This window comes from Ambystoma mexicanum, chromosome 4q (assembly GCF_040938575.1).
Source record: "Ambystoma mexicanum isolate Mex_15411 chromosome 4q, UKY_AmexF1_1, whole genome shotgun sequence".
Lineage (NCBI taxonomy): Eukaryota > Metazoa > Chordata > Amphibia > Caudata > Ambystomatidae > Ambystoma > Ambystoma mexicanum.
The window spans coordinates 1,128,744,117-1,128,764,550 of NC_090928.1; the positions used below are offsets into that span (position 1 = coordinate 1,128,744,117).

The window sequence follows — 20,434 nt, forward strand, 5'->3', positions numbered from 1 at the left end:
TTGCCATGATATTGTTTTGTTTTATCCCAGATTCAAACATTCTTCCTTGAAAACCCCGATGTGTACTCCAGAGATTGAAACTGTACCACCTTCAAAAGGGGGCCTTGATACTCGCATGTATCTCCCAGTAAAAACAAGGGTGTATTTTACACTTGGGGGTTAAATGAAGTATGCATTTGTGCAGGAAATACACTGCAAAAAACATATTTGTAACAACATATTTTTTACAATAAGCATGTCTCAATTTTTACACTTTGCAAGTTTATCAAAAACAGGTTGGTTAAGTAAAAGAGAAGGAATCCACAAAAAACTTTACAGTGTAATTGATGATTGGGATGGCTAGAAAATTGCACTAGTGGAAGAGATTATTGTAAAAAGTCTTCAACTGTCCTCTGCTCACCATGCTACTCCTGCAGCTTTGTTAATGTGGAAAGGAGATTGCCACGGAACCTCCCAATTTGCATGGAATTAGGAGCAACACACATTTGTTTTTGGAAAGGTGACCATATAAGGGGGTGTAATAGATACATCTGGGAAAGTCCCAGAATAAAGGATGAAGCTCAAAACTTAAATGTATACCAAACAGGTACAGTAGCAGCACCCAATAAAGAACATCATGTAAGCATGGATTGTCTAAAAAGTTCTTAATTCATCTATTAACATTTCTACTATGAATCATTTCTTTGACCGGATTAGGGCAGACTAAACATTCATTACATCAGAAGAATATTGTTGTTTGAGTTTTAATTTCCACATGAGTTACTGCTAAAACAGAGGGGGATCACCAGTAACTAAAACTCAGCAACAACCTTACTTCTAATCTTCATTCCTACAACCAACCAACATGGATTAGGTTCTGAATAGGATCCCACGGGATGTCTGCTAGGGTGTCACCATGTTTCCCCATTTTCTGTAGGTTTGTAGAGCTCAATCCTTGCCCCACTTCCGCCTTGGTCGGATCCCCTCCGTGACAGCAACTCTCACAGTATCTGGGATTTGTAGTGTCAGATATTTCTTTGGTGTTCTTGAGTTGTTCCTGGATGTTGTCAATTTAATTGGCATTCACGTTACCCCACCTGGATTCTCAAAAGAAAAGGTAACCCCCCCACCTGGGATTCTCAGATTTTCTGATGACGACAGGCAGGGGGCAACATTACGACTACAAATACCCTGTTCTATGGAATGTCTTCCACTCTGGAGGGTCTACAACCACGTTTTAGTTCATTGCACCCTTCACAGAAGAGAACAATCCATTTGCATATGAGTCTTTGTCTCACCCACAAGGGCATTCACGCACCGAACCGCTAGGCAATTCTCTGAACAAGAGTACCATCAGCAACCCCAGAGACATGTTTCAGCATTGTTGGGCCTTTTCAGTGAGTTGATGCTGAGCCTCTCTAAGGGATAGTGAGCAAGGAGTCCACGTCTGGATTACACTGGGTTACTTAGAGTGAAACCCCACATTTTTCAAATTTACAAATGAGTCTGGGAGCCCCCTCTGCTGAGAACGAACGTGGGTCAAATACCCTGTTCTATGGAATTTCTTCCACTCAGGAGGGTCTACAACCACATTTCAGTTCACTGCACCCTTTACAGAGTAGAAATATCCATTTGCAACTCAGTTTTTGTCACACCCACAATGGCAGTGCTGCACCAAAATGCTAGGTAATTCTCCTCTGAACAAGAGTACCATCAGACCCAACAAGCCCGAAACACGTGTCTGAGGTTGCTGATGGAACTCTTGTTCAGAAGAGAATTGCCGAGCAATTCCGTGCTGGACTTCCCTTGTAAATGGGACAAAGATCGATATGCAAATGGTTATTTCTTCTCTGTGAAGGGTGCAGTGAGCTAAAACAGTGGTTGTAGACCCTCATGAGTGGAAGAAATTCCATGGAACAGGGTATTTGTCCCATTTTGTTCTCAGTAGAGGGGCTCCCACACTCCTTTTGAACATTACAACTAGTTAGACCCCCAAGGTAATGGCTTCCACACCTGGTAACCCAAGCAGGCATTATGGCTGGGCCCTCTGAGTCTTGAATGACAACTCTAGGCTTCTGCATCGCCTTATCAATTTCTTTCAGAACTGGGATTTAAAAAGCTGACACTTGCTCCTGAGCCTACCCTCTTTTCTCCTGCTCTCTTCTCTCTCCCCCCTCTTGAGTCCTTCTCTGTGACCCTCTCTCTTCCTCCTCACTGTCAACTTGTTCCCCCCACAATGTCCTCTCTCTCTTCTTCACCCTTGCTGCTCCCTCTTTCTCCTTTCAACTGTTTCTACTTTTCACTGTCTCTGGCCCTCCTCTCCCATCTCCCCCTTCTTATCTAGCTCCCCCATTCTTCTTTCAATTTCCTCAGTCTAATTTTCTCTTTTCTTCTCCTTTGCTTCCTCTTTAGTGAATCTGGACTTTTCCTTTTCTCAGCTGTTTGTCCTCTCCCACTCCTGTCCACTCCACTCACTCCCCCTCTCTACTTCCTCCTCCTCCCCTTCCTCCTCCCCTTCCTCCAACCCCTCTACACTCTCCTCCTAGCCATGCTCTACGCTTCTCCCTCTGTACTTTTAACTCCCACACTACCCTTCTGTCCTGTTTGCTCTCTGTTTATCTTCCAGCCGATTGGGCGCGTATGGGTATTTGTTTAGGATGAATCTGCTGTGACTATTTATTTTTTACATTTGTAAAGCGCCCAAACCCTGAGGCATCAGGGCGCTGTTGCGAACCAGTTAATTGATACAAAAGTTTCAGCAGAAATGGGTCCTCAGATTATTGCGGTAGTGAGTCATTATTCTCTAGCAGAGCACCGCTAGGCAAATAGCCAAGTTTTCAGAGCTATTGTGGAAGGCCCAGTGGGAATCCTCTGCTCTTAGTTCAGGAGGGAGGGCGTTAAATTGGTACGTGGCCACTGAGGGGAAGTTCACCCCACCTCCTTTGGCTCTTTTCACTTTGTGCTGGAACAGCCGATGTGCATGGATAGACCTAAGCGCTCTGCTGGACGTAGATCTGACAATTTTCTTAGCAAGGTATTGTGGGAGCAGTGTTGCTCAGGCATCGGTGGGTAAAAGACAAGTTTTGAAGATAATCCTTTCTCTAATAGGTAGCCAGTGCACCTTTTTTCTAGCAGCAGTGATGAGGTCTCTTGTGGGAATGTTTAAGGCTGCTCGGAGAGAGAGTGGTTTTGAATTATCTGTAACTTATTGGTGTTCCGTTTTGAGGTCCTGGCAAAGAGGACATTGCAGGAGTCCAATCTAGCCCCAGTGATTGCTCTTGCAGTAGTTAGACAGGTCTCAGTGGACAGGAAGTTTGGCGGTGTAAGCTGCCGAAGAGGCCACCACACTCACTTGTATGTTGAGCGATAGGGAGGGATCCAGAAAGACGCCTTCAGGATCTGGATTCCATCTATACTGAAGGCGGTGTACTGGGGACTGAGCTTCTGTCGCATAGCGGGAGAGCCTACCAGTAAGATCTCGGTCTTGACATTCAGACAAACGGTTTGTGGCCATCCATGCCTGGATAGTTGTGTACACTTTGTTGTGCCTGAGGGAGTCTTCATCATAGGAGCCTGACAAGGGAAGGAGTATTTGGGTGCCAATTTGACTGCCTGTGCTTATAGCGGGATGGGGTGCAGGTAATGCGAATTACAGATTTCCCAGGTTGAACGGAATTGGCTATGGCTAGTGGACCAACACAAGGTTCTGCTAGTTGAGGCTACAAATAATGCAGAGCCATCTTGCAACTATTCTCTGAGGAGCTTACATTCCTATAGCTGTCCAAGAGGGTTGGTGTCTCAGCTATTCTACATCTCTAACATTTACATATCCTGCCATGAGCAGGGCCATGTGAGTCCTAACAAATGGGGCTTATTAGTTACCCTGCAAGCATCATTATTGAAACTCTGTTTTTCAATGAACCAAGCTTCCATAGTGTCATTCTGTGGCCTGCCGACCATTATCTGTAGTGGGTCCCATGCAGTGTTCAACTACCTCCCATTACTCAATATCTTCCCCTGTGTTGGCAAAAAAGTCTTATTGTAAGCTGAATTTGCTGCCATGCATACATGGCTAGGGATGGACTGGTGAGCTTGGAGGATCCATATTCCCCCCCAGGTCCCTTATCACGAAGCATGTGGCCGCCTCCGGATCCTACAGTCACTCAACATCTCATCCCCAAGCCTATAACCAGGACCTTCATGACACTGAACAATTAAAACAAAATTAAATCAGCATGCACAACAGCTTCACTTTTCTTACTACTGCAACTTGTAAGGGACAAAAATAATATCAACAATGATTTTCAAAAATGGTGGAGCCCCATCTACTGAGAACAACCACGGCCAAATACCATGGTCTATGGGATGGTTCCCAATCAGGAGGGTCTATAACCATGCTTTAGCTCACTGTGCCTGTCACAGAGGAGAACCCCATGAGGAGAGCCAACTATCCCTTAGAACAGTTTATTTGGCCATGTTCTTTCTCAGTAGACGGGCTCATTCATTTTTGCACATATCAATCCGAATGTAATTCAGTGCCTGGATATTAAGGAATAAACATACGTACTTGCTGTGGTCTGTCTTGGATCTGTGCACATTCGATTTCCAGACAGCAAAAGCCTTCCACATTCTAAAAGAGAGGTCAAATGCACAAATGAAAGTCTTCTAGCCTCTGAATGGTCAATTCACAAATACTTCCTGGTCAGTGCATGAACTTTAAGGAATGACTAAAAGAGCCAAATGTGCAATGCTGAGAACCAGAAAGCAGAATTACTGAATGGTAAGTATCAGACGTCGTGTGTGCGTTTTATATCCGCAGAGACTCATGGTTGGAATCTCATTGCATCAATATGTGTTTGTGCCTAAAGTAAAACAATCTTAGCACTGGAAGCAGAATTTTCTTTTGAAGCTCTGCCATGTTTGGCAAACTGGAGCAGGATCAGGCATAGGGCGATGGCAGAAGCGGGAGATAAACATGTTGCTGATCTGTAACAGTAGTTCCCCAGTATTGAACTCTTGGATGCTTCAACTATTCCATCCTATCAGAAGTTATGTCTAGGAAAACCTTTAGCATTTGGGCCTTATCGGAGGGAGCCATCTTGTTTAGGCACCATTGACAATGTAAGATATAGAAAACGCCAACATGCTGGCACCGTTTTGGCTTTCTTTAGAAGAAGAAAGAATACTGGAGAACTTTCCAAAACGGAAGGCAGGCTAATTTGCATGTGAATCTACAGACAATATCAACCGTGAAAGACGATTGAGATAAACTAGTCCCTAGCGGAACTACTATATGTAATAGGTACCCTCGAACACATATCTGACTCATTGGGCCTCATCAATGTAGTGTAGCTGGAGTCTCTAGGCACAGAAAGCAAGGTGAGCCTTCCTCTTTCTCCCATCTCACTAGCCTGCATATTTTATTTTTTTGTGACCACCATTTCTTCTGTTATAATGGAAGCTGGACTTTGGCACAACAGGCGTCCATAAAAGGGCATGGGCACTTATTGGACCTCAGCACCACCAGCAACCCTGCCTCCTCAGGAGCCCCTAGGATTGGGCAGGTGGGGTCATATCCACAGAGAACAGCTTGGACAAGAATCACTACATGGCGCCTGGATCCATGTCTCCTACTCTGTCCCCATGGGCTCCTTCACTGTCATTTGGTACCCACACATTTAGTTTTATGGAGGAAGAAATGGGGAGTTGTAGATGGTACATAAGGTCCTGCTGCGTCCCATTAGCTCCCCTCTTACCTGATCATCATTGCATGGTGCACCAGGCTCAAATCCCAAACATCTTACCCTGTTTTAAAGAGAGCAAGGGCTCTCAATTGAGGTAAAAGTAGATTTAAATATTATTCCTGTCAGGAGTAGCAGGAGCATGACTGCAAGAGATCCATGGATTTGAAGGTTTATTCCCTTTATTGCTACAAAAACGGTATTACTAGGCAAACAAGAGCTCCTAGTAATACTCCATGGGCTACCGAGATACAAAGGTATATCGGGGAACCCCGCATCGGCAACTCCAAACTAAAGACGAGCTAGCTAGCACTGTGCAAGCGAAGGACTTGGCTTCACTCTTTGCAGTCGGGATGGATGTTGGCTTCGGCCCACTCCCGTTTTTTGCATATGTTTTATGAACACATACTTCACTGTCCATGGTGGGCTTCCTGCAAGCTATCTGCATACTGTGCACATGGGTTAAAGGAACATGTGGCCTTTCCCACCTTAACCTGTGTCCTTCCTCTATAGGGTGCAGCATGGAAGTGTTGCTGTGCCCTTGTGCATGGATAGCCTAGTGAGTTTAACTACCGCTCCCATAATATCCCCACAGTATGAAATCTCTGTTTTATGATCGACTGTGACTTCTCATGAAAAAATGGACATGCCAAGGAGACCCAAGCAGCGGGGTACCATCGTGCGCTAATCTGCAAAAAGTGAAGATGTTCATCGCTGCCCCGGTTTCAGAACAGCTGTCGTGCTAAAAGGGGCAGCCTATTAGTTACTGAAAAGGAGAATTCAGCGTTAAGAGAAATGCATCAGAAGACTGTTGTGGGAAGGCCTGGTGTCTGAGGATAGAGTATTTCCTATAGAGCTGTGGCTTGGTGTTTGGTGGTATTCTGATTGGAGGAAGAAGGGCACAATGGCACTCTCTCAGGTCCAGGGTCTTGATAACAACAATGTGAACTGCCGGTCGAGCTAGTCAAAGCCACAGTTCTACAGTGAGAAGCCGAAGCTGGCGCTTGAGGCCCTGGTCTCCAAGGGCACAGATGCCTACTGTGATGTACCGCGGATAACCAGAGCCAACGTTTAAATGCAGCCGTTGCTTGACGGGCAAGCGTTACACAAAGGAGGTGATCAGGAAGATGATCATCAATGCTCGGAAGGTGAGATTTTTTTTAATGGAAATGCCACACATGCGCCTGGAAGCAGCAGTGTTCAGGCATGCCGTTTCCTGGGCTCCACAATCTGTTTTGGGTCAGCAAACAAACTGAGGTGATTGGCCATAGAAAAAAGGAGATTGCCGCAAGGGCCAAATATTGTTATCCTGTCCAGGCTTTTTATTCAACAGCACTGTGCATGTTTTGAGTTGCGTTTTTTCAAACTGAGTTGTGCTGTGCTCCTGCGGCGACATTAGGCTGCTGCAGCCTGCATGTTAAAACTTGCTCTGCTCTCTGGCAGCAATAAGCAAAAGCTCCCAGTAGGTGGCTTTTGCTGCATTGCTGCTGCGAGAGCACAGCCTTAGCCTTCACACATGAAACTGATTCAGCTTATATTAAATGGCTGCCCCCAAGTGCTTGAAAATAAAGGATTTGAAAGTCATTAAAAAAATTATACACCAAAGGTGCAAGGCTACATTCCACTCCTTTATCCGGTGCCACTCCCCAGTTCCACCATGTTTTTGGTACTCCAAGACCCTTTCCCACTCCTTGCACATTAAGCTCCCAGTAGGTGGCTTTTGCTGCATTGCTGCTGCGAGAGCACAGCCTTAGCCTTCACACATGAAACTGATTCAGCTTATATTAAATGGCTGCCCCCAAGTGCTTGAAAATAAAGGATTTGAAAGTCATTAAAAAAATTATACACCAAAGGTGCAAGGCTACATTCCACTCCTTTATCCGGTGCCACTCCCCAGTTCCACCATGTTTTTGGTACTCCAAGACCCTTTCCCACTCCTTGCCCTGAGCAGGGGTGCTGAGTACGCGGGTGCTCCAGTGCCAGCTCCCCCCCCATAAAAGGTCATCTGCGTACCGGGAAAAGCCACTAGCGTAAGAGTCCTTATACTTTCAATGGGACTTTTTGGGGGGGTGCTGGCACCCCCTGGGAAAACCAGAAGTCAAAGGTAGCAGGCACCCCTCTCTCGGAAAAACAAGGCATGATAACCTGTTTAGTGGTTGTTAACAACATTGAGAGTTCGCAGCCATCTGCTTTTTGCTCACTGTACCTTTCACAGACGGGAAATATCCATTTGCATATCAGTCTTTGTCCCGCCCACATGGGCAGTCCAGCACAGAAATGCTATGGCAATTCCTCTCTGAACAAGAGTACCAACAGAAAACCAGAAGTCCCCTGGCTCTGTGTGCCCCCGAGCCATAACTCGAGCCCTTCCCACCTCTTCCCCTCCTCCTGTCCTGTTCCCCCCTTATGTGCCCACAGCCTGCTCCCGCTATGGAGCAGCGTACCCGCTGCATGCTGCTAGCACTAGAAACAGAAACATCCTGTTTCTAGTTCAAATGCAGCCATTTTGGTTTACTTTGTTTCTTATAGGAAATCAGCCATGTGCTGTACACATAGTTACAATTTTCTATTAAAATAACATTATCAACTCCTGATGATGGCACAAGGTGCTAAAAGCCTTAACCAACTCAACCGGGAAGGCTTCTGTGATAACAGCGGTTAGCCCTGGCAGAGGCCCTGTTAGCACTGGCAGAGGCCCCTGTGAAAGGGTTGCGTTGGGGGCAATGATCACCAAAGCCCGACTGGGTCTGAGGTAGTTAATGCGGCTAAAAATAAAGGTGAGGAGTTTAGATCAGACAAACCTTACAACAGAAGTCAGAACAGTCCCATGATTCGGTGCTTTGCATGACAAAGTACGTACTACAAAGTGGACCAGTACGCCATAGGACTGCAGTGGGGCATATAATGTGGGCAAACCTACATTAGTAGCATTTTATACACTATACACAAGGTGGGACTATCCTTAAGCATTCCATGTATACCATTTAACTAGCTCTGTGTAAACTCTGCAGTGTAATGGTGACACCCGTTTAAGTGACCATGCTAGAAAACCGCTCTATGAGAAGTCAAATGAGACATACATTGAGGACCTCTCATGTCATACATTCAAAATACATTGCATAACATTTGGCATGCACAAAATGCTTCTGCACATTAGTTGTGGCTGCTGTTAAAAAAGTGTTGTACAATCAACTGAAAATCTTAATTTAACATAGACTGCCCTCACCTTATCTATGTGGGTGCTGGGCAGAGGCTTCCATGAGGCGTTGTACCTTCTAACTTACCTGAACTGGGTGAAGATCTTTAAATTACAAATCTTGTGGTAAAGACGCCTTTCTTCAAACCACTCCATGACAGGTAGGAGTTCCATGGCACCAGTCTGCAGTCCAGCCGTGATCTAAAGATCCAAAGAAGAGATGCTTGGAGTCATTCTGGCTGCAGTGACACAAGCCTTGGAACAGTGGCATTAACGGGGAGGTTGGGGTCGAGACACATTAGCATGGCGCCTGGTTTTCTATTTCTAATTACACTGACAATAGACTGAAGCAGAAGTAATCCTGGAGCTCATTGAACACATTATATTTGTACTAGGCACAGCTCTTTGAAGTTCAGTTTTCCTGCTAACACTTAAGACTTTGGTACCAATCACTGATAATGTATTGCCAAATAGGATTAAGAAAGCAAGGACCCTAAACAGCTGGGATGAAGGCCGTAGAATGTCGGCTTTACTGACAATTATGTTTGGATCATCAGAAATGTGGGTTGCGTCTTCCTATATCCTCACTACACACACCTTGCAAGGAATACTATTCATTATTGGCTGATAGGTTGAATGCCTTTATTTTCTCTATCATACAAACTGAGCAATCAAAGTTTAGTTTCCAGTTGTGACTTACTTATTACACATATAATGCATGTATAGAGACTGTTGTTTATAAAGAAACCCCAATGGCACACAGTAGTTAAGAGACGGAAAATGATGTTTGGTAGAGTCCAGTGGTATTTCCTCTGGGCATCTAAACAGAGTCTGGGTTTAGGCTAGCAAGTCTTTAAAGGGATCAAAACCCTAAGGCCACTATCAGCTGCAATAATAATCTTATTAAATCAATTGTCATCACTAGGGGAAACAGTCAGGAATGTTTTTTTGGGAACAGAACCACTTACATAAAAAGGTAAGACATGCAGATTTTGGGCTTTTGGCAGTAGGACTGACACAAAGAAGTCGGATTACTCTACAGAACCGTGATTCTCCGTCTTTCCCTCTCTCCATTACACCACGCTGTATTCCTAGCCATCATAAAGCCATTCACAATCTCGGGATTTTAAGTGGCCCACACTACTTTCTTGGCTATTTAAGTGGCTTGTTCAGCTTTCACCAATTATGCCAGGATGTCACAGTTCTGCTAGTTTGTACCAGCGTCACCACCTCTTGTGCCTTGGGTTGTCTAGACGTCGGCCACGCATCAGACACTCCGCAATTATTTTTCAAAATCTTCTTGTGCACTAGGTATCTAAGGCTTTACCCCCTTGGCAAACTTTTCAGGACCTGATCGAATGCAAAACATCGACCAGGCTATGGTTTTCTCAAAGACCCTGGCCTCAACCCACCTTGTCCCTTGTTATATTTGTTCTTGGCCATCTTGTCGTCCTTATTACTTCCCCCATTTTTCCTTTCTGGTTTACACCTCCTTTCTCTCTTACTGTTTCTCACTCCTCATTTTTACTCAATATTTTCCTATACAGTAGTCGGTTTATTCTCTATCCCTTTCGTCTTTTCCTCCTCCCTCCTGACAATCAACCGTTCAACTATTTGCTCTCCCGGCAGCTCCTCCACTCTCTCCTTTGTCTTTTCCCCCTGTCTCCTCATTATTTTTTTCAGCTAGAACCCTTCAGCTCAACTCCCTTTTCCTCAAGTTCTCTTTGCTGCTCCTTTTCTCTTCTTAATGCTTTTCCACTCCTCGGTTTCTCTCTAAGGTCTTGGGATTGGGTGGCAGGATTGGCTCTCCCATCAGGGAACGACAAACCTTCAAGCTGGTAATTTCTGGCAAGTGGATTATTATGTTACACAGCACTTACTGATACATGGGCCACCATCTTGGCTTGCATGTGTTCCCATAGGGGTCACTAACACTCTAAAGGTTCCAAAGATCCTCGCTGCATGTGGGGGGGACAAAAGGGATTCCCTTTTTTGCTCAGCCGTTCGCGTCATTCCAGGTCTGCACACTTCATGATTGCTGTGGAATGTCTCCTCTAAAACCAGCCCTCTATAGCTGTACTCCATGGACACCCTAGGGAGTGGAACCACAGCCTGAAAGTTCTGATGTGCCAACTCTCAGTTGTTTGTCACACATGCTGGTTTCTACAACACTGTTAGTAAACTTCTTCTGTAATGTATCAGGCCCATTTCCCTCAGTGTGTCCTCTCTGACCAGGTTTGGAGACTCCCTGGTTACTGTGAATACCAAATGTTTCAGGACATACATAAGGCGTTTCCTGACCATAAGGCAGGAGTTTTCCTGCACAGGTGATGGGGTCTACAGAGATATGTTTTCATTTGTTCGATCAGGCCCTGTGATCTACACTTAGCCCCCTTTGGGTGGCGGAGGGGGTCCTGCTTACTAACTGTATCTCTTTGAAGCATACCCATTAAGCTGCACTCCTTTAGGAATGTCTTCAGGCCGCCCAGACATGGACAGTAAAAGGTCATCAACAGTCCTAGATCAGGCTATGATGTTTTGGCTGGTGATGGACTAGAGATCCTTTGCATACCTGCTCCAGGGCCTGTATCAAGAAGCAGGCAGTGGCACACGCTACAAGATCAATCCAGTTCAATTGCCAATCACCAACATCGGACTTCATCACAATACCCTTAACTGTTACCAGCAGGAATTTCCCTCTCCCCAGATGCTTATTAGACTTGTCAGACTGAAATTATTACATTGCGCCAGTGAGTGTGTTTGGAGTGGGCCTTGTTTCCCGTGATGCTTGCCGACAGCTGTTTTCCTCACTTTAACAAGGAAATTGGAACTTGTTTCTGGCTGGATACACTGCTTGTGGAATTGTATCAATTTTTCTACCATCTACTACTTGCACATAGCAGCGCCCTGCTCTGCGCTCTGCTGTGTTACCTTGACTACGCACTCTTAACCATACCGACACGCGCCAGTGTGCGCGTTTGGAATGTGCTTTGGTGCCTTGCGACAAGGCTATAGAACCTGTACATAGTGTTGTGACAGGTGGTTGCGGAGTCGGCAGTTTAATGAATCAGCTTGCTGGGAAGAGGTACGTGTGCAGTGTTGATAATCATTGTGTTTGGGATAAGATCTTAACAGTGTAATTAAAGACCCACTGAGGGCCTGATTAAATATGCTTCCCCAATTACATTCATATGCCACGAAATAGAAAAAACAGACGCATTCAAATTCCAGATTCCCCCTCCTCACTACTTGTGGACATAGCACAAGATAGAAGTGAGAGACCTGACAATGTTAAGGCCTCCCTAAAAGTGGGCATATGGAGGGGTCACAGCAAGCAAAAATGGCTGTTTTGTTTTCTACAAGACAAGATGGAAATAATGAAAGTTTGATGCTTAGCAAAGGAACCGGAATAATACCACAGACAGAGAATCACATATGAAATACAGAGGTGGATGATAATTCATCATTGAATCTCTGTTATGACCTTAGTAGAGATTCTTTGGGCATACCATCCTCATTGCCTAAACGGAAAAGTAACCCATTGGAACATTCTGAAAACTTCATTGGAATGAATCTCTCTGCATTGTAGAGATGGCGGATACTACTTTTTCTAGCCAAGAAAACGATACCCTGGTCAGCTCTTCTTTTAAATCACATAATACTCCCAACCTGGATACTGGGCTGGATGCCATATCATCTACCCTCGAAGCAGTGTTTTGGTTATGCTCATCGCCAATGAAATAACATAGGGACCTCAATATGACTGTGGCTAAAAATTTTGACATAATACTGGAAAATAATGAGCAGGAAAAGACATCTCTTATATGTGCTGATTTGGGAGAATTTTATTTTAAAGAACAACCAGAACTGGCACAAATGAATTGTCAAATCAACTCCCCAGTTAGCATATGCAACAATCAAGTGTGCTCGGTCTGTAATTTCAACCATCCTGAATGAAAGTGAGGATACTCCGACATATGGGAGATGGAAAAGAACTTGAAGGAAACGAAACAGGAGATGGACATAGAAGGACAAAGAGCAGAAAAGGGCAGACAAAAAAACAAATAAAAGAAATGGGTGTTCAGTGGCAATAATGAACATTAGTGACATCACATGTATGAATACCAAATCGTAATACGATCTGCAAGTGATTGAAACGGTTAACATAAACAGTGATTCATACAATGGCCCCCAAATTAGAGGCCCTTTGGATCAATGGTTCAAAGCAATAAATAACTACAAGACCCTTAGAAGAGGGTGGGAAAGAACCAGTAACCAGGTGGGGAGAAATGTTATAAATGAAAAGAGATCAATAGCTACGGATAAGGATAGAGTACACCGTAGAAATTAATGGTCTAAAGTAAACAAAGAGAACAACTCCACAGTGAAGGCCAAGGTGTGTGGTCGTGCCTTTTTAGGTGGCGCCCTCCCGCTTCTGGAATTTCCTTCCCCTCAGGTTAACTGAGGAATTTTTACTAGTTAGGAAACTGATCAAAATATTTCTCTTCCCACATTGAGTCTTTGTTTGACTTTTCACTCATCCTTTCTTTCTTTTTTTTGTTTTCTCTCTGCTCCCAACACCAGGATAACTTCCGGTGATAGCACGCTATAGTAGAATCAATAACATAACTCCAAAAATGGTACTAGAAGACAGACTGGGATGGATAATGATGAGAAAGAAAATGATCAACTCCCAAGCATATAGGAAGGAGTAGAGGAGAAAGCACTGAACCGCCACAGGAAGGGGAGTTCTACCTGACAGAGCATGGGCTAGGATCTAACAACGACCAGCCTGCAAAAAATTGAAAAAATCAAGAAGAGCTTTACCAAGACCGGGACTGGATGTCGAGCAGCAGCGATAATTTGGGAAAAACTATAAAATATTATCGAAAAAGGGTGTCTCATGTTCCCCGCTTGTCTGGGATTACACCTGCTGATATAGTGCTTGTGGAATTACCCCACTTATATAGTACAGATAACTGGGCCATAGTGGAATTAGTTTCCTCAATAATAACTGACCTAATTGCTATATCATCTGCTCTACTATTGAAATGGGTTATGACTTCACAGTAAACAATGTGTTGGAGGAGAACATAATACTTTCAAATAAGAGTGTAAGTCATGGTTTTCCAAAGGAAAGGCTCCGCTTTCTACATGTACGTACCAACAAAAGAGAGGCCAGCATAAAGAACAAGATTGTTGAAAGGTGGACTACAGAATGTTTGAGACACCACAATGAATAAAATGCCGATATAAACAACTGTATAACTATTTTATCTTGTAACACCAGATGTATAGGTCCTTTACAAGCATTGAGGGAACGGTTATTACAACAGATTGTGAAAGATTTGCTCTCCAAGTGACTCATTTATGTAGTAATATTGCTATAGGTGGAAAGACCATTATTCAATGGTTTGCAAGCACTAAAGGAGCAGGCCGCCCTGCTTGAGGCTTATGTATAAGGGTGTAGTATGGATACAAGATATCGGAATATTGTAAATCGGGTTACTGTTCTTTTGCACTAACTGTTTGAATAACTGGTCTGGAACCATTAGGAAAATGACTTGTTATTAATGCATATGATCCACCCGGAGGATTGAATACTACTGAAATTGTGAAATATGTAGAATGTACAATCCAATTATGGATTCGTGACCACCCGAAAGCAGGAATATTATTAGTAGGAGATTTAAACTCATTTTGGCATCAAGTAGCTATGGAAGAGGTAGATGGTGACGATGAACTCAGTGAAATATATAAGATATGTAATAATACCTCTAGGAGAACAATACAAAGGGAAACGAAAAAGAAAATGGTTAGAATGTTTAGGAGGGAGGTGCCTTAACTACCTGAACCCTATAAGCCAACACGATGGAAATGACTGGGATGCATGGTCCAATGGAAAGGTCTCCACTCGAGTGGATTATATAGTCACTAATGGTATTGTGCAGATATGGATACAACAATTAATTTATGTCCAGGCTGCCTTAAGTGACCATACAATCTTGAAGTTAGATATAAGGGATATAAACACCAAATATAAGTTAAAAAGTGCCTCAAATCCTAACGATATAATTCATATGGGAAACCTGGAAATAGTCACAACCATGGGAGAGGTCTTGGTACAGGCTATGAAATCTACAGCAGCTCTGGCCAATGGGTAAAGTCACCCTAATATATATGACATGACTATAATGAAAAAGAAAAGATTGTATAGGGGAGATATACGTAGAACATCTGTTTTGTCTAGTGGGACTGAAAAAAATAAGATGATCATAACTATTAGAACAAAATATAAAAATGTGCTGAGATTATATAAGCAAGATGTCATGAATGTTAATTGGAGATTGCTGTTCAATATGTTTAGATCCAAGGACAGTAAAGAAATATGGCACTTATCGCCAATATATCTCGCACAAGGACCCGAAAAATGATTCAACCCATAGCAGCGAAAGTATGGGAGAGTTTTATTGGCAAAGTGTATTATAGTGAAATTACCTTGAACACTATTGAAGAACAAATACCGATATAATTTCCTGTTTGACCTGGGTGACATTACTGAAAGCTTCACGGGCACCACGCCTAGACGGCCTGTTTTATTCTGTTATAAAACATGACGCAACTAGATGGGCCCCAGAATTATTTACATCAATATGGCAGGAATGGAAAGAAGCAGCTGGCGAGAAGCCATATTTATATCTGTGTATAAAAAGGGTTCACCATTGGACCTAGCACACTATCGTATGATGGCTATGACTGATGTCTGTTCTAAAATATTTGCCACTTGGTTATTAAATAAGATAAATGGTTGGGCTGCACATAACAAACCTCTGTCACGCCAACAAATGGTCTTCAGAATCGGCATGGGTACATTGGCCAGTATATTGTCCAATGTACCCATGCTGGTTCTGAAGCCCATTGCACTGTACTAACTGAGATTGTGAACCAGGAAAAGAAATGGGAAAACATTATATTTGTCTTATGTGGATTATTCTACCGCTTTCGACCGAGCACAGGGGGGGGGGGGGTTGGGGACAGTGAGTAGAAGCATATTCTGTGATCAGAGAGTCAGAGAGGGAATAGAAAGATCCTAGCGAAGAAAGATGAGGAGCCAAGCCATGAGTACATTTAAAACAATAGAAAGAAAAAGGTTGAGAAGACGTGATTTAAAGGGAAGCAGTGAAAAAGACAGTAAAGCAGATGTGATAGAGGATCGAAAAAGTAAAGAGAAGACGAATCAAAGAATTATAAACAGATCGGAGAAGAAGAAGATGTGAGGCATGGAGGCCAAAAAGAAGAGAAGAACAGTAGTCGATACGAGAAAAGACCAGGCAGTAGGAACAAGTTACTTACCTGTAACTATTTGTCTCCAGCATGGGTCTGGCATGTATTCACATGTTCATGAATACAGTTTCACTTTCACTTACAAAACTGTATTTCGCCCATATACCAATCACTGTCCTCTGGGTCATACTGCCGCCAGCCAATGACAGCCCTCTCCCTAAGCCCCTCCTCTGGCAGCCATCTTCAGATTTGTTAAGCATGTAAAGTGGCAGTATAACCAAGAAGAGCTGCAGAGGTCACGGAGGGAGGGTTCGCATGTGAATCCATGCCAGACCCATGATGGACAATAATAGTTACAGGTAAGTAACGTGTTCCTTCTCCAGCATGGGTTCTGGCATGGATTCAGATGCTCATGAATAATGAATACACAGCAGTACAACATTACACAACCATGGGAAGTGTCAAGGCTTAACAGAGGCAATTCACTCTTACCTCTGGAACAGATGGTATCAGGTAATATTATCTCCACCAAAAATATGGCCGTACATATGGTCGTCAGGAACGGCCATAGGCGATCTTTTTGGTGGGGATAATTTATGGGGTAAATGGATGAGGGGTTGCGGGGGTGTCCCCCGCTCCCTTTTAAAATATATGGGGGTTGCGGGGGTGTCCCCTGCAGGTTCCATGGGGCAATATTGCCGCACAAATATAGCGAAATTTTTGGATGGCGATATTTTCCCGCCGATATTATCACATGGAACCGAACAGACTCACCTCAAGGGACCAGGTTGCGTAGCACTGCTTGGCCATCTCTGGGCTCCTCCCTGGAATCCCTGTCGACGCAGAAGAACGTTGTGAAGGTGTGCGTGGACCTCCACGTAGCAGCCTGCAGATGTCCAGCAGGGGCACACCGGACAGGAATGCCGTTGTCGCAACAGTTGCTCTGGTGGAATGGGCTCTCGGACGGCTGGGCCGTGGTCGGTTCGCCAACCGATGACAGTGCATGATGCAGTTGGAGAACCACCTTGAGATGGAAGCCTTAGACAAAGCCTTCCCATGGTTCACAGGACCAAAGTTCATGAACAGCTGTGAAGTCTTACGAAAACTCTTTGTGCATTCCACGAAGAACTTCAGGGCACGAGCAACGTCCAGCGAGCGCAAAGCCCTCTCAGCCGGAGACAAAGGTTTTCGGGAAAAAAACAGGTAACATCAAAAGTTTGTTCAAGTGGAATTCCAACAGAACCTTCGGCATGGAGGAGTGCATCCACAGCACCACCTTTGATTCATGGAAAGTCAGGAATAGCTGTTTGCAGGACTGGGCCTGTATCTCACCTACCCTCCTGGCAGAGGTGATGGCCACGAGGAAGGCAGTTGACTTGAGAGGGCCCTGATGCATAGGCTCGAAGGGGATCCCCATGAGCCTTGTCAGCACCATGTTGAGTTTCCACGCCAGGGCAGGAGCCTTCACCGGCGGGAAAGATTGAAACATTCCTTTGAGGAACTCCTTGATGAGTCAATGAGATCAAAGTGAAGATCTTTTTGGAGACCCGGTGTAGCAGGAGATAGTCGCCAGATGTACCTTGGTAGAGGCATGCGCCAGTCCGGCGTTCCCAAGGATATCAAGTACGGAAGAATCTGCGGGGCCGTGACCCTCAGAGGGGTAATCTTCTGCGACTGTCACCATGTAGCAAAATGCTTCCGCTTGTGACGATAGCACTTCAGAGTCGATGATGCCCTGGCCTTTGCGAGGACCTCCCTGCAGTCCGAGGCAACTCATACCCTCCAAACTCTAGGGCTGCAGGAGCCAAGCCCTCAGGTTGAGTGATCCTTGGCTGTGATGCAGGATTGCACCTCCTTCTCTGGAGAGATGATCCAAGACTGCTGGTAGCTTGATCAGTGGCGGCGCTGACAGGCTGAGAAAGTCCGGGTACCAAATCTGCCTCAGCCATGCTGGGGCGGTGAGTATCTTCCTGCACCGACACTGTCCGAGTGTGGTATCAGGAGAGGCAACAGGGGAAATGCATACAGGAACATGACTTCCCACGGAAAGGAGAAGATGTCCCCCAAGCTCCTCGGCTGATGGAATCTGCTGGCGAACTTCTGGCATTTGGAGTTCGCCGCCGTCGCAAACAGGTCGATCTGGGGCCTGCCCCACTTGGTGAAGATGTGGTCTACTTGGTTCTGCCAAAGTTCCCACTCGTTGATGGAGCACAACTCCCTGCTGAGGGAGTTTGCAATGGTGTTCTTGACTCCTGCTAGGTAAAGGGAAATGAGGAACATTTCTTGTCCGACTGCCCAGTGCCCCAGTTCCTTCCTTGGAGAGGGCCGGGGAGCGAGTGCCCCCTTGTTTCCTGATGAAGAACATTGTGGTGGTGTTGTCCGTGACGATCCTCACCACTTTGCCCTTCAGGAACAGAAGGAACAACTTTAGGGTTCAGAACACTGCCCGCTGCTCCAAAATGTTGATATGGAGATCCTTCTCCTCTGGCAGCCACTGGCCTCTGGCGTGAAGACGTCTTGTGTGGGCTCAACAGTCTTCCAGGGATGCGTCCTGTGTGACCGTCTCCTGGAATGGAGGGTTCTGAAACCCTGTGACATGGGCGATGTTGGAGCGGACGCCCCACCAACTTATCACCCGATGAAACTCATCTAGAGTGATCTTGTCCACGAAGTTTCCGGACAACTGAACCAAGCAAGCATCTAGGAACTCCTGAAGAGGTTGCATCTGTAACCTGCAGAGCCGGATGAAGTAAATACAGGATGACATCATGCCAAGCAACGACTTGATGGTTCGCACCGTGGCCGTCTTCATCAGCAACGGCCGCTGCACCTTCCCATGAATGGCCGCTACCCTCTCTTCTGATTCTAGACAGGACACTGTATGGAGCCTGGTTTATAGGCACCGCGCGTTCTGCAATGGTGTCAAGCAGGACATTGGGTAATTGATAAAGAATCCCAGATCCGTCAGCAGCTTGATGGCTGCCTCCATGTGTCTAACAGCCAACTCCTGCAAGGGGGCCCAAATGAGCCAGTCGTCGAGGTACCGGTATATGTGAATCCCCCATAGATGCAGATGGGCCACCACCAGTGCCAAGAACTTTGTGAACACTCTGGGGGTTAACGTTAAGCCGAAGGGTAGGGCCTTGAATTGGTAGTGCTTTCCCTGCACTACGAAGCGTAGAAACTTGCATTTCCTGTGAATGGGGACGTGGAAGTAGGTAGCTTCCAGGTCCAGTGATGTCCAGAAATCCCCGCTTTCCAGTTGGCCGAGCATGTGCTACAATGTGACCATCCTGAATTTTTTAGACTTGAGGTACTTGTTTAGACGTTGCAGGTCTAGAATGGGCCTCCAGTCCCCTTCCCCCCCGTCTTCTTTCTTACCAAAAAGTATCTGGAGTAGACTCCGGAGTCCTGCAGTCTGTGGGGAACCAGCTAGATCGCCCCTTTTCACAGCATGGGCTGTACTTCCTCCAAGCGTTGAGGGACGTGTTGCTCCGGACGGGCCACCAGCGGGACCCACAGATATCTCGGGAGGATAGCTCAGGGGTAACGTGCTTGTCTTGGAAGCAAGATGACACGGGGCAACACTGGTTCGATCCCCAGGTCCACGCTTAGAAACCTCTGGGTATTAAGCATGTTATAAATAACCTATCATATTATATCATACCAGTGCTGAAATTCCAAGTTATGTCCTTCGGCGAGAGCGTCCAGCACCCATCTGGTGCTGGTGATCTTTTCCCACTCGCTGACTAACCTCGTCAGCCAGCCTCCCACCAGGGTGCACGGGTGGGGGACTGACATCTTGGTCATTTCAGGCTTGCTTCGGCATCAGCATCCTGCCTTTCTGGCGATGACAACACTGACAACCTCCTCAGTAGGCCTGGGATCTGGATGGCTGACAGTACAAGGAGGAGGAAACATTTGACGACCTTCCCGACTTTCCTCTGGAAGAAGGAATGGAACAGCGGTGCTGTTGGAGCATGCCTAGGGCATGAGCCATCTCTGTATCTGCCTTGACGGCCCGCAAGAACTCGACGACGGCCTTTCCGAAAAGGTTATCCCTGTCGAAAGGCACGTACAATAGCTTCATTTGAACCACCTGAGGGAAATTCGTGGCCTTCATCCAGCCTTGATGACGAAGGCAGACACTGTTTTCCATATGGCGGAACCCTGTGTCGGTAACGTCCAGCGTCACTGTAATGGCGTGATCTGATGCTCTCTCTCCCTCCGGAAG

The 20,434-nt window shown here is 45.5% G+C and overlaps 1 protein-coding gene across 1 annotated transcript in view; it reads right to left on the reverse strand.

The window, feature by feature from the left end:
• The window catches only part of DNAH14 (dynein axonemal heavy chain 14), a 2,000,441-nt gene that overhangs the window by 1,758,066 nt on the left and 221,941 nt on the right, over positions 1-20,434 (reverse strand). Inside the window, exons 7-8 of the mRNA XM_069608705.1 lie at positions 9,005-9,117; positions 4,547-4,609 (exon numbers count right to left, since the gene is read on the reverse strand). Coding sequence (XP_069464806.1) covers positions 4,547-4,609; positions 9,005-9,117 — 176 coding nt within the window. The remainder of the gene's footprint in view (positions 1-4,546; positions 4,610-9,004; positions 9,118-20,434) is intronic.